This window comes from Cordyceps javanica, chromosome 6 (genome assembly GCF_051103115.1).
Source record: "Cordyceps javanica chromosome 6, complete sequence".
NCBI lineage: Eukaryota > Fungi > Ascomycota > Sordariomycetes > Hypocreales > Cordycipitaceae > Cordyceps > Cordyceps javanica.
Window position 1 is genome coordinate 3,173,762 of NC_139300.1, and position 12,153 is coordinate 3,185,914.

A 12,153-nucleotide genomic window follows, 5' to 3' on the forward strand; every position below is an offset into this window, starting at 1 on the left:
AAGCCTCCTCTATTGAGAAAGTGACAGCGGCGCTCACCCGCGCACCCTGCTGCTCAATCCGTCGCCCGGCGCCTTGCACGCCGCTGGACACGGATGGAAGAGTCAGAGAGAAGATGGCTGGATCTAGACGCTTGCTGTGAGGCTGAATTAGCCCGTGTGCTTCATAGTCTGTTCCAAGTTGCGGGTTTAAGCAATGACGGCGACGTTGGCTATATATGGTGGGTGTGAAGAGGCCACCACAATGAGAGATGCCTTCATTAGCAGGGTTGCTCAGCCTGCGCCGCTCTGCAGCCTTCTGCGCCTGCAAGAATGATGATGAAGGAATATCCATCGTGAGTGTGTATATATTCTCGAGGACCCAAGTAATCCATGTTCGAATTCACAAGCCCGTTCATCGTTCCATGGTATCCATCACCCGCTTATTGTCTGACCCGGGCCTTTACTTGCGCAGGTGCCACGCTCTTGCGCTCTCTACAGCATGGACAACCCCGATGATGTTCTCGCCTACTTACACTTTGAAGGTCCAGGCCAGCTCAACGAAACCGTTGAGAAGCATCCGCTCTTTTATCACCCCGCGCCGCCCACGCCGCTGTGCCCGCGACGAGGCAGCAAAGGGTTCAGCTGGAAAGTACATCCCGCAGCGGACGGTTATGGGGCATGCAAGACACTTCGAATTCGCTTCCGCGATCTGCCCAAGGGAAACGCGGGGTTCGTCATTGGGAGAGACGAAATGTGTGACGTTTCCCTCAGCAACTTCTTTGTCGGCAATTTCCATGGTGCTCTGACATTCGACGACAACAATCGCCTCATCTTTCGGGACTTGAACTCCAGGCACGGAACCGAAGTGCAGTATCACACGGGCAACAATGATCATGCAAAGGTAAAGGGCTGCCCTTCAGAGCCGGTGGGCTTGAACGCTCCCGAGTTCTCCCGGAGAAACTTTACTTGGATCTTGGGAGGGCCCGATGTCCCCGGGAAGTATTCGATGACCAGATCCGAAACGAGGCAGCCCGTCGAAGTCACCATCACCTTGGGGCGCTCGTGGAAGATACATGTCGTTGTACCATGGCGCAACTGGACTGATGGCGCACATAAGCGCAAGGTTCGGGCGTTTCTTGCCGGGAAACGGGCCATTGACCTCGAGAAATTGCAAAATGAGCTCAGCGACGCGATGTGCAGAGAGGATGCTGAGCATGGGCTGGACCCTTTCTATACGAGCCCTCTGTGCGTCTACAAGGAGCTGGGACGTGGAGGCTTCGCCACCGCTTTCCGCGAATGGGACGTCAGCACAGGAAATGTTCGAGTTCTCAAACAAATGTTGGACAGCAGTACTGGATATTGTGAGGATATGAGGAATCGTTGGCGTCTCGAGGTGGAGGTCTGGAGAAACTTGGACCACGCAAGTATTTTGGTGCTTTCGTCATTCTATGCCATGCTTACAATTGTTACTCGCAGGCCAACATCACCCGCTTCCTGGGGTCCAACCTCAACTCAATGGACGTTGTGTGTCCCACCATATACCTCGAGTATGCTCCGCGGGGCAATCTCGGAATGGAAGAGAAGATTTCTTTCCGTGAAACCGTCTCCATCACCTGCCAGTGTCTTTCGGCATTGGTGTACCTGCACTCAAAGGACATTGTGCACCGAGACATCAAACCGGACAACATTCTGGTCTTTGTGCGGGAGAAGGGCAGGGTCGAGGTCAAGCTGAGTGATTTTGGAACATCAAAAGTCAGCAAACAGTTCCAGACGTTCTGCGGAACCCAGGCTTGGCTTGCGCCAGAGGTCACTCGAGCACGGGAGGCCAACAAGGTCACAAAGGAAGCCAGCTACACTTGTCTTGTCGACATCTGGTCTCTGGGTGTCGTGTCCCTGAGTTTGGCGATGGAGAGGCCGCTTTTTCCCCTCCAAGACGCAGGTCAGACTGCCGATTATCCGGCCTTGATCCTGGAGGCAATTCGGGCGCTCAGGGACGAGTCGAGGTTAGGGCCATTCGAGCGGTTCGTCGCAGACAACATGCTAGTCTTGAACCCAGACGACAGAAGCCCGGCCAGCGTCTGTCTGGAAAAGGCGAGCAGGTTCTGCAGAGCCAGCAGCCATGGCAAGGCGGCCTTTTTTGGCACCGCCGCCCAGGCGCAGGCAACGTCTGCTGCTCCCGCGCGGTCCGAGAGCGGCCCAACGCCGGCGTCGTCCCCGACCCCGTCCAAGGTGACTTTGGACGAGGAGGGGGCCCCTGGAGATTTCTTGTTCAACAAGTGGCGCTCGCGTCCGCCCTTCCTTGCGCATCCAGCGTCAGACAAGGACAGCGACGCGGAGGCGCTCCCGAGCAAGTCGTTTCCCGCGTCTTTGTTTTCTCACAGCTGGTGGCCGAGCTTTTCGGACGCTATTCATCGTCGTTCTTGCACCTGACGTGCGAGAAAACTCGACCAGGCTTCATCCTAGACGAGGATGCTCTATTAATCGGCGCAGGCCTTGGGAGAATATTGATAAATCTTTGACTGTTCAACGGCCGTCGATGGCTAACTTGTAATTTTGAAGGCAATTCAGACCGCGAGTTAACATCCGAGGAGCTAGCAAGTTTCTCCGTTCTTTGTCTCCCACTTGCACATGCACTATTGCCTTTATTTCTGGCGAGTTTGCCTACTTGTCTAGTTATTCGTGTTTTTTTTTGGATTAGGTAGATTGGTAGCTAGTATCCGTTCGACTCTTACGTAGAGCCGAGATCTTTATAATACCCCGTACGAGTTCCTCAGCACAAGCAATACGACTTTTCGGTCAATTGCGGCGAGTAAAATCAGCGGCGACGAGTCTATCGGATCTCATATTGAATTGGGGGCACAGAGGCTACGTCCGATCTCTGCAACTGCGAGAATATAGAGTGCGGCCTCAGAGCGCAGTACCCAACAGTAACGTCAAAGGATGGACAACAGCTTGCAACTTATCATGCTCGCACATGTCGCTTGACGTCCTTGTCAACACCGAGCCACAGGAGATCCGGTCGGCTGTAGTGGCCGCACACGTCGATGAAAGCCCTGGATTTGAGGATATCGTCCAGGTCAATGGAGGCGTAGATGATGCCCTCCTCGTGCTCGGGAATATCCACAGTAAGCTTCCTCCCATCTGGCGCAAACACTGCCGAGTTTCCACCACCAGGGGTGCTCATCAAGCACCCGCGCGGAATTCCCATCAGGTCGATGCCGGCTTGGCCTATGACGGATGTCGTATGGAGAACAAATGACTGCGACTCTATCGCATACACTTGCGCAATCGAGGCTATGCCTGGCCATCCGATTAGCGTCGCAACCGTTGAGTTTTTTTTTTTATTATTTCGTCCTTTTTTTTGGTGGGGAGGGGGGATTCTTACCTTTGCCCGACATGGATGTCAGACAACCTTCTGGCACATCCGCGTGGACGGGCGGCCACGAAGCCACATGCAACTGTTCCCTCTGCGAATACAAGTGGTACTTGAGCAGTGGCTGCAGATGCTCCCAGCAGTTGAGGGCTCCCACCCTGCCCACCTCTGTGTCGGCGACGCTGTCCAGGCAGTCGCCGGTCGAGTCGCCAAATATGGTCCGCTCCATGTGAGTCGGCTTCATCTTCTTGCGCGCGGCACGGATCGTTCCGTCGGCGCCAATGATGGCCTGGGAGAGGTAGAGCGAATTGTGTATGTTCTCCGAAAAGCCGAGCACCACGACGATGCCGTGCTCGGCGGCGCATTGCGTGATCCTGGCCGCTTGGGGAGAATCGAGCGCGAGCGAGTTTTGTATATAGCGGGTGGTCAGTTCCGGGTCCACGGGTCGTGACCTGTAGAGAGAGAGAGAGAGAGAGAACCTTAGTACATGTAGATGTGAAAGAGAAAAAAGCGTCTCATTTTCCAACTGCGTACCAAATCCAAGCAGGATACCCCGGCAGCCAAACTTCGGGAAACGTCACAATCTTGGCCCCGTTACTGGCTGCCTCTGCAATGAGTCTGCAGGTTTTGTCGACTGTGGCGTCAAGATCCAACCAGACTGGTTCTGCCTGAGTGACGGCAACAATCAGTTTGGATGAAGACGAAGAAGTCATGGTCAAAATTCGATGAGCCTTTAGCACAACAAACTAAGAATGAGATCTCGCTCCGCGAGCAGAAGCAAAGATAGGTCTAATATAGGATACTGAGTATGCCATCCGGTAGTAAACGATTGCTCGCTTATTCCCCCCCCCCCCCCCCCAGTACTGTGGCGCAATTTGTCGTACGACGGCAGTTACCACTATCGGCAATTGGCTTCGTGGACACTACTTTATTTAGGTTTGCCAGGGTTCAGCACACCACAGACTACTCAGCTCTTTCTTTGCTTCCGTCAGTCTGTGCAATGCAACGCTCTCTTTGGTTGCCGAAATGAGTGGCCGAAGCTTGCTTCAGTCAGCCGATGCGAGTCTTGCTTCAGCGCACGCACGCTTCCCGAGTCAAAATGGTAAACAAGCGCAGAAACGGGAGAGAGCAGGGATGGGAAGAGGCGGAGAAAGCAACCAAGACGGAGATGGGAACTGGTCACCAGACCCCTTTCAAGAGCCGTTGATACTACCGAACCGCCAAAAACAAGTCGCTCCGCATTCGAGTCAGTAGTCTAGCCGGATAGGTTGCTGGTCAGCTAGCTAGTAGTAATAGTAGTTATTCGATGTGAGATCACTACCAAGTAAGTTAGTTAGCGAGAGAACTAGTTAGCAGATCGATGTTAATGCACAAAGTGGGTGCTCAGGTACGGAGTCCCAGTCCCTGGGATATTATTATGCTTATGAATCGTAGGCACCCGTATCCGAGCGGGCCGGCCCGGAAGGAAGCATGCAATCCTGGGGTCGTCGTGCATCGCAAGCCGGAAACATACCGAGTGTATCGAGCCTCGTGTTTTAGAGCCAGTTTACCAGAGTCGTGAAACGAATTTTGGTACCAAAACCAAGCTTTTAATTTGAATCTCACTCACATTGCAGTAATCAGCAACTCAGACGCTGATCGCCCAGCCAGGCCTGCCCGATATTTTTCTCCACCACTTGACTGTCGGGCCCTTGCAAGACCTATGCTGGTAATTGGGCTTCGGGCTACTTCCCCGAGTATGTTGTTAGGACAATTTCCCAGGGCATCCGGTCATTTCTCCCCGACTGACAGCCGCGGGAAGCCGTTCCGACGCACCCGGAGGTCCTACTCTGCCATGTCCACTCAAGGCTCAGCTGGGACTACTTACATGAGTGGTACGCGTTGCGGGCGCAAAAAGTCAACGATGGTCGAACGCGAGGCTAGGAGCTAGGCACAATTCATAGACGGCAAAAAGTGTGGCCTCTTCCGATCCGTCAAGGCCGAAAGTGTCCTGAGCTATCGCCATCTTTGCAGGCCCCGTTGCTTGGGTCGCTTGACAGATCATGGAACATGATTTCTAGACGCACGCTGGCAATCGTCTCTTGCCGGTGCGCACGCCACTGGCAAGTGCCTGTCTGCATGTCGAAATCCGGAACTGCTCAACGCCTCGTGATGATTTGAACCAGCCAATCCATTTCAATAGAGCATTCTTTTTCTCTACTTCCGCGTGGTGGCCGGTAGGAATTTTTCTGTCCCTATGCCGTAGTTCTCTACGCAAAATCTGGTAGCAGTCTATTTCTCCCGGGGTATTCTGTTGGTGCGTGGCCATTGATGACCTTGAAGAGCTGCCTCTAATGGCCAAAGCCGCGCCTCGCCTACCCTATACTGCTCCAGTCGTGTGTGATTGTGTCTCAGCATCCGGCTTACAGGTAGAAGCTGCGCATCACAGTCAACGGGCGGTCGCCCACTTCAACAACTATCCGGCCAAGCCGGCCACGGTTACTCACATACTTCTCCCCGTCGGCCTAGCAAGGGATGGCGATTGCGCTAGAGTTTAGTCGAAAGCCCGCTCATGCAGGCCACCTAGACATCCCCACAGGCCACCTATACATTCACCACCAGGCCAGGCTGAATGTCTGAGCAAAGCAAAGTCTGTCTTTTTTTTTGTTTTCCCCTTCAAGAGCTGCTGAATATCCATTGTATGAGGCTTATTGGATAGTAATGCGGAAAGCATGCCAAGGCAAGCTGAGGCAATGGCGCCAGATCAGAGGCAAGCCCCGGTGCTCTCCGGCCCACGAGTTGACTGGTCTTGTGCCACCATACCATTGGGTCGTTGAATATGACGTCGTACGGCGGCTGACAACTCTCAGGCATGGACCCCTGCAAGGCAACGAGTGTATAGGTGGCCTTCCCAAAAGGGCATGGTCGGCCAAGCCCAAGATCGATGCGGAAGTCTGTCACTTGGTCACTTTTTTGAAGGGGTTTCTGTAAGTCGTGCCCTGTGATTTCCACTTGACACTGTGTTGTATGGTCTCGTTCTTTTCCGCCGTGGCTTGTCGACACTTCACCGCTAATAAGACTGGCGTATGAAACCGAGGCAAGTTGGGATCCCTCTCTGCGTCTACAACCAACTGGAAGAAATAAGTAGTGTTGCAGAGTCGCAAGTCGCACTCCGTCGAATGCCAGACCCCGCCTGCCAAGAGTGGGCTCCGTCGTTACGTCAAGCCATCGAGCAAGGCTACCCATTTGCCATTTTGCCGAAAGACGCGTTATTACCTGATAGCTTCGTTTTCTGATGCTCTTTGTATCCATTTGGCTGGCATCTACATGCCATGCGCAGACGGGTTGGAGGTGCCTGGACACCGGCCGTGACACGGCGTCGGAGCTTCCCAATCCACACCCTCCTCACCTCCGTAGTGGCCCGAAGTCGCACACCCACAGGCTAGAAGCTGCAGAAGTTTAAATACAGCCTCGCCCGTCGTTTTCAACTGCAGGGCTCCCATACAGCTGTCGTGTGAACAAGCCGTCAAGGTCAACAACCGCGGGATCTTTAAAAAATTAACAAACGTGCCCAAGTTGAACCTGCACATAGCACGCACACTTACATCCATATCCCATCCTATCCTCTCTTATCCTATCCTACAGTCACCATGGCTACGACCATTGACGAAATCAGCTACAAGATTAGCGACGATGTTGCTACCAGCGCCGTCCCCGCTGACCAGATTGACAAGACGTTTCGTTCAACATGCATTGGTATGTATCTTGCCCTTCACTGTCAAGTGAGCGCGTCTTCCAGATTTCTTGTCAATTCAACCCTGCTAAACCATGTTGCCGACGTGTACAGACCTCGTCTCGGCTACTCTGGGCGGTAAGATCCTTGGCTTCTCAGACCAGTGGTTCGCGGAAGCGTCCAATCTTCTGACTCCTACTGCACCCATCTCGCAGCCCGGCAAGATGGTCTTCACCGGTGCCTGGTACGACGGGTGGGAGACGCGGCGCCACAACCAGGAGCCCTTTGATTGGGTGGTGATTCGGTTGGGCGTCGCGTCGGGCACCGTCGAGGGCATCGAGGTGGACACGGCCTTCTTCACCGGCAACTACGCGCCCTTCATCTCGGTCGAGGGCTGCTTCAGCGACAACGACGACGAGGTGGTGTCGTGGCAGGGCACTCGCGGCGGGTGGGAGACCATTGTGGGCATCCGAGAGTGCGGCCCTTCCCAGCGCCTGTCGTGGAAGCTTGATGCGCCGACCGCGAAGCAGTACACGCATGTCCGGCTCAACATGTACGCCGACGGCGGCATCGCCCGCTTCCGCCTCTTTGGCCACGCCGTGCCCGTCTTCCCGGCCGACCCCGACGCCGTCCTGGACCTGGCCGCCGCCCAGAACGGCGGCGTCGCCGTGTCCTGCAGCGACCAGCACTTTGGCACCAAGGACAACCTGCTGCTGCCGGGCCGCGGCAAGGACATGGGCGACGGCTGGGAGACGGCGCGCTCCCGCGGCAGGGACCACGTCGACTGGACCATTGTCAAGCTCGGCGCCCCGGGTCACATTGACAAATTTGTCGTCGACACGGCGCACTTTCGCGGCAACTTCCCGCAAAAGGTCCGCCTGGAGGCTATCAACTCAACCAGTGGCAGCCCCGCCGCCGACGACGCGGGCTGGAAGGAAGTCGTCCCCCCCACCAAGACCAAGGCTGACCTGGAACACGAGTTCATCTCTGCTGACACCAACAGCGTCTTTACTCACATCAAGCTCGTCATGATCCCCGACGGTGGTATCAAGCGTGTCCGCGCGTTCGGCCGCCGCGCCGTCTAAGCACCAGTAGTGTCTGCGCAGCCCCTGCCCACTGACCTGACAGCCAAGTATGTGATGCTGATGTGCTCAACAGTCGTATGTAGTTGACGATGATGATGATTGGAAAAGACAAAAAAAGAAAAAAGAAGAAAACACATATACCACCACATAGGCATGAATTTTCAAGCATCGAATAGATGAATAAATCTTGGCGATATAATATTGTATTAATATGTCATGTTTAAATTGCACCGTTTGCTGGCTGCTCTGCCACAATGACGATGGTGTGTGGCTTGGACCCGCCACACTCACGTACCACCCACCTCGGGCTCATTGACCTCCATCTCTGTCCTTCCTCACACGACCTTGACCAGGTAGCTTTCTTTTCTCGCTGCAACCTGGCCGGCGCTTCGGCTACTAATCAACTCTGCCTCATCTCTCCAACAGGGCGCTTATGACTCTTTTCTTCGCTGCATAGTCGTCGCAGAGTCCGGCAGTGCGGAGCTGCCCCTCACTTCCTCCTTCGCGCCATGGATCCCGAGGAATCATCGTCGCCTGTCGACCGCGTCGAGCCGCACCCCCCTCGCCCCATGCCGACCGACCTTCCGACCTCTCTCAACGACCGCCGTCATGCTCCTACCGAGTACATAGTCCCGGAGACGGAAATCTACGACGGCTGGCAAGGTGAGTCGTCCGCAAGGGAGCAGCCCGTTCCAGCCTCCCACCGCCGGTTCCCAACCCTGCCCCTGACCAAGCTCTGACGCGCGCATCCTCCAGGCGAATCCCAGTTTCTCACCACACCTGCCCTTGCGAAGCCGCTCAATTTCGCCAACCTTTCTCTCAACGATAACGACTACGAGGGCGACATTACACAGGCCCCCAAAGACAGCGACGCTCGACTGATGGAGATGCTCGCGGCCCAGGCTGCTGCTCACCAGGCAGGCCACGGCATCGAAGACGACAATGAAATCGCAGAAAGTGATCAAATCTCAGAAGATGAGAAGAAGGATGCACTGCAAAAGTCTCTCAACATGGCTGCTAGCAACGGCGACGTAGACAAAATTACAAAAATGCTGGCAGGTAAAGCCAAAACGTACATCGATGTCAACGCTCCAGACGAAGACGGCACGCCGCCACTCATCTACGCAAGTTGCTTTGTACGTGCTCACAAAGGAAAGTATTCGCTCGTGTGCTGATTGTTTCTAGGGCCACGAGGGAGTGGTCAAGGCTCTCATCGACGCAGGCGTCAACGTAAACAAGCAAGACCAGAATCAATGGAGCGCACTAATGTGGGCAATGACAAATCGCCATAAAAACATTGCCAAACTCCTTCTCGACAACGGTGCCTCGTCCGATCAAAAGACTTCGTCCGGCCGGACCGCCTTTGACTTTGTGCCTCCCGACAGCGACATGTCCTTTTACCTTCACGACAACGGTTACAACATTGGCAATGCCGGAATGGGCGACGACTTTTATAATCCCGGATTTTCTCAAGATCGGTTTGAGGAGGAAATGGCCGAGAACGAGATGCGCCGCCGTCTCATGATGGAAAGTGCGCGCGACCTCGAGGTTGATCTGGGCAATGTAGGAATGGACGACCAGCCAGAGGTTCGTACACAGTGGACATGATGGCCATACTGGCCCTACTGACGAACGACCTGCTGACATTGACAGCCCGCGGAAGAGTTTGAAGAAGAACAACAAGATTTTGACTGGGGGAGATGTTTGCATGACCAAATGTTTGTGTTCCAAGAGCACGAACTCGACCGCATACTCGACATTATTATTACCAAGATGACGCCGCAACGATCACCATCGCAGAAGCCAGTCCCAGCAAATATGATTTTTCTCAGCGCACGATATGCACACTACCACGCCAGTCCAGAGCTTCTAGAACGATTGCTGGTCTCGGCCATGGACCTGATCAACGACAAGGTCGAGGCGTGCCAGTGGGACATGACCATTCTCGCTTTCTGGATCTCCAACGCGACATTGTTGCTGCACTACCTCAAAAAGGATGCAGGACTGGTAGAGGCCACGTCGGAATTCCAGACGCAGCTGGCAGACCTCATCAATGAGATTTTCATCCTCATTGTGCGCGACGCTGAGCGACGCCTAGACAAGGTACTGGACCCCGCCATGCTGGACCACGAGACGATCCCTGGCTTCGAAGACATTACCTTTCAAAACGAGTGGAAGATATTTAAGCGAAAGGCCACCGTCAAGGAGGAGCCGTTGGAAAAGCGGTATAGACCACCGTCGCCCAAGCAAAGAGCCAAGCCGTCGCCGCGCAACGTGACATCGCTCCTTTCGTCTACGGTGTTTGTGCTGGACTTGTACGACGTGCACTCGGTGATTACGACACAAATCATCTCGCAACTACTGTACTGGATCGGGGCAGAGCTTTTCAACCGCGTCATGTCAAACAGGAAATACTTGGCGAGGACCAAGGCCATGCAGATTCGCATGAATGTTTCACTTTTGGAAGAGTGGGCTCGAACCAACAACAGGCAAGCCGAGCACTACGAAGGGGGCGAGACAAAGTCGACGGGGGAAACAACGGCGGACGCTAGCAGGCGTCATCTAGCGCCCGTCATCCAACTACTACAGTGGCTACAATGTTTCTCGTCGCTGGGCGAGGACGATTTTGAGGCGCTCGTGGGAACGCTGCAGCAGCTCAAACGACTGACACCGCAGCAGCTCCTCCATACAGTGACGCATTATCGGGCCGAAGTGGGCGAGAAGCGGCTGCCTAAGAGCGCGGCAAAGTACTTGCAGGAGCTTCAAAAGGAGGCGGCGCTGAAACGAGACCGGCGGCGGAGCAGGGCGACGTCGCCGCTGCCCAAAACGGGCGGGCCAGACACGAGCGTGCCGTCGACGCCAGTCAAGAAGAACGGAGGCGGCGGCAACGGGCTGGTCGCGTCGCCTCCTAGCGCGCAGAGCACACCGGCACGGGGTGACGTCGATGAGTCGGAAGACGACGAAGCGCCGCCGAACCTGCTGATGGACCCTGCACTGATGCTGCCGTTTACGCTGCCTTCGGTGACTGACATGTTGATCTCTTACGGGGCGGGCTTTGGCGGCGTCAACAGAGAGCGGGAGCGCAAGTACATACCGACGGTGCCGCCCGAGTTCCTGGACAAGCTGGAAGTGGCCAGCGGTGGCGGACGCAAGGACCCGATGTTTGCGGAGAAGGATTGGGAAAATGAGGAAGTCTGAAGGAATGGGACACTGGGTGGGAATAAAAATGATAATTTACAAATGCATTACATTATGATTGGCATGCGAAATTACCAACAATGCTAATGATGGAGTGGGCGTGCATGGCGACGGTGACGGCGGCGCAAGTTCGAAGACTGACAGATGTGCTTGCTACTTGGGTATGCTCCATGAGCGACGTGAAACGTTGGTTGTAGTAAGTAGCGACTGCGAATGCCGAGCCGGATCGCAGTCTGCAACTCCAAGGAGCTACTTATTCATATTCATCAGGACCACACACGGACAAACAAACCCGGGCGAGGTGCACCGCGAGTCTGATGGTTGCTCGCAAGGCGAAACGTACACACGGACGCAAAACGTCACCAGCAAAACCAATCACTTCCGCGGCAGTTGATTTTTTTTTTTTGGAGGGGGGAGTGGGCATGAGGTTGCCATCAAACTACTCAGTACTTTCCGAACAGGCTGCTGTTCCTGGTTCAGCATCACCCATCGCGGGTCTGAGATTCATGAACAAGGCTTGGTCTTGCGCGTTCTGCATCAACCGACGGAAGGGCGCAGCCCGTACTATAGGCGAGGGACGACCCCGAACTTTGCTAAACCTGTATCCGTAATCTGTGCCTCCTCCCCTCCCCGGGACGGGTATCTTGAATCGGTTCCCCCTTTTGAATCCCGCCCTTTGCCCTTTTTTTTTTAATATATAACTTTCTTGGCAAAATCATACCAGTACCGCGGAGGGCGGGTAGGAGTGGCTACTGTTGGTATATATGGCACATAATATAGATTAAACCTAGCCAAAAACCTTAAAA

At 54.7% G+C, this 12,153-nt stretch overlaps 4 protein-coding genes across 4 annotated transcripts; 3 read left to right on the forward strand and 1 right to left on the reverse strand.

Annotated features, from left to right (window-relative positions):
- Nucleotides 1–478: 478 nt before the first annotated feature.
- Nucleotides 479–2,409, forward strand: V2A60_009400 (FHA domain-containing protein kinase; the record flags this gene model as incomplete). The annotated part of the gene is made up of 2 exons (XM_083260666.1): nt 479–1,297; nt 1,456–2,409. 2 exons carry the CDS (start codon nt 479–481, stop codon nt 2,407–2,409), a joined length of 1,773 nt encoding a protein of 590 aa, XP_083116792.1.
- Nucleotides 2,410–2,941: 532 nt separating this feature from the next.
- On the reverse strand, nt 2,942–4,065 carry V2A60_009401 (carbon-nitrogen hydrolase; the record flags this gene model as incomplete). The annotated part of the gene is made up of 3 exons (XM_083260667.1): nt 2,942–3,279; nt 3,365–3,804; nt 3,887–4,065. 3 exons carry the CDS (start codon nt 4,063–4,065, stop codon nt 2,942–2,944), a joined length of 957 nt encoding a protein of 318 aa, XP_083116793.1.
- Nucleotides 4,066–6,981: 2,916 nt separating this feature from the next.
- On the forward strand, nt 6,982–8,149 carry V2A60_009402 (uncharacterized protein; the record flags this gene model as incomplete). Its single annotated transcript, XM_083260668.1, has 2 exons — nt 6,982–7,087; nt 7,179–8,149. The coding sequence occupies 2 exons, from the start codon at nt 6,982–6,984 to the stop codon at nt 8,147–8,149; spliced, it is 1,077 nt and encodes a 358-aa protein (XP_083116794.1).
- A 509-nt stretch (nt 8,150–8,658) lies between these two features.
- Nucleotides 8,659–11,347, forward strand: V2A60_009403 (uncharacterized protein; the record flags this gene model as incomplete). Its single annotated transcript, XM_083260669.1, has 4 exons — nt 8,659–8,812; nt 8,906–9,285; nt 9,335–9,736; nt 9,803–11,347. 4 exons carry the CDS (start codon nt 8,659–8,661, stop codon nt 11,345–11,347), a joined length of 2,481 nt encoding a protein of 826 aa, XP_083116795.1.
- Nucleotides 11,348–12,153: the final 806 nt, after the last annotated feature.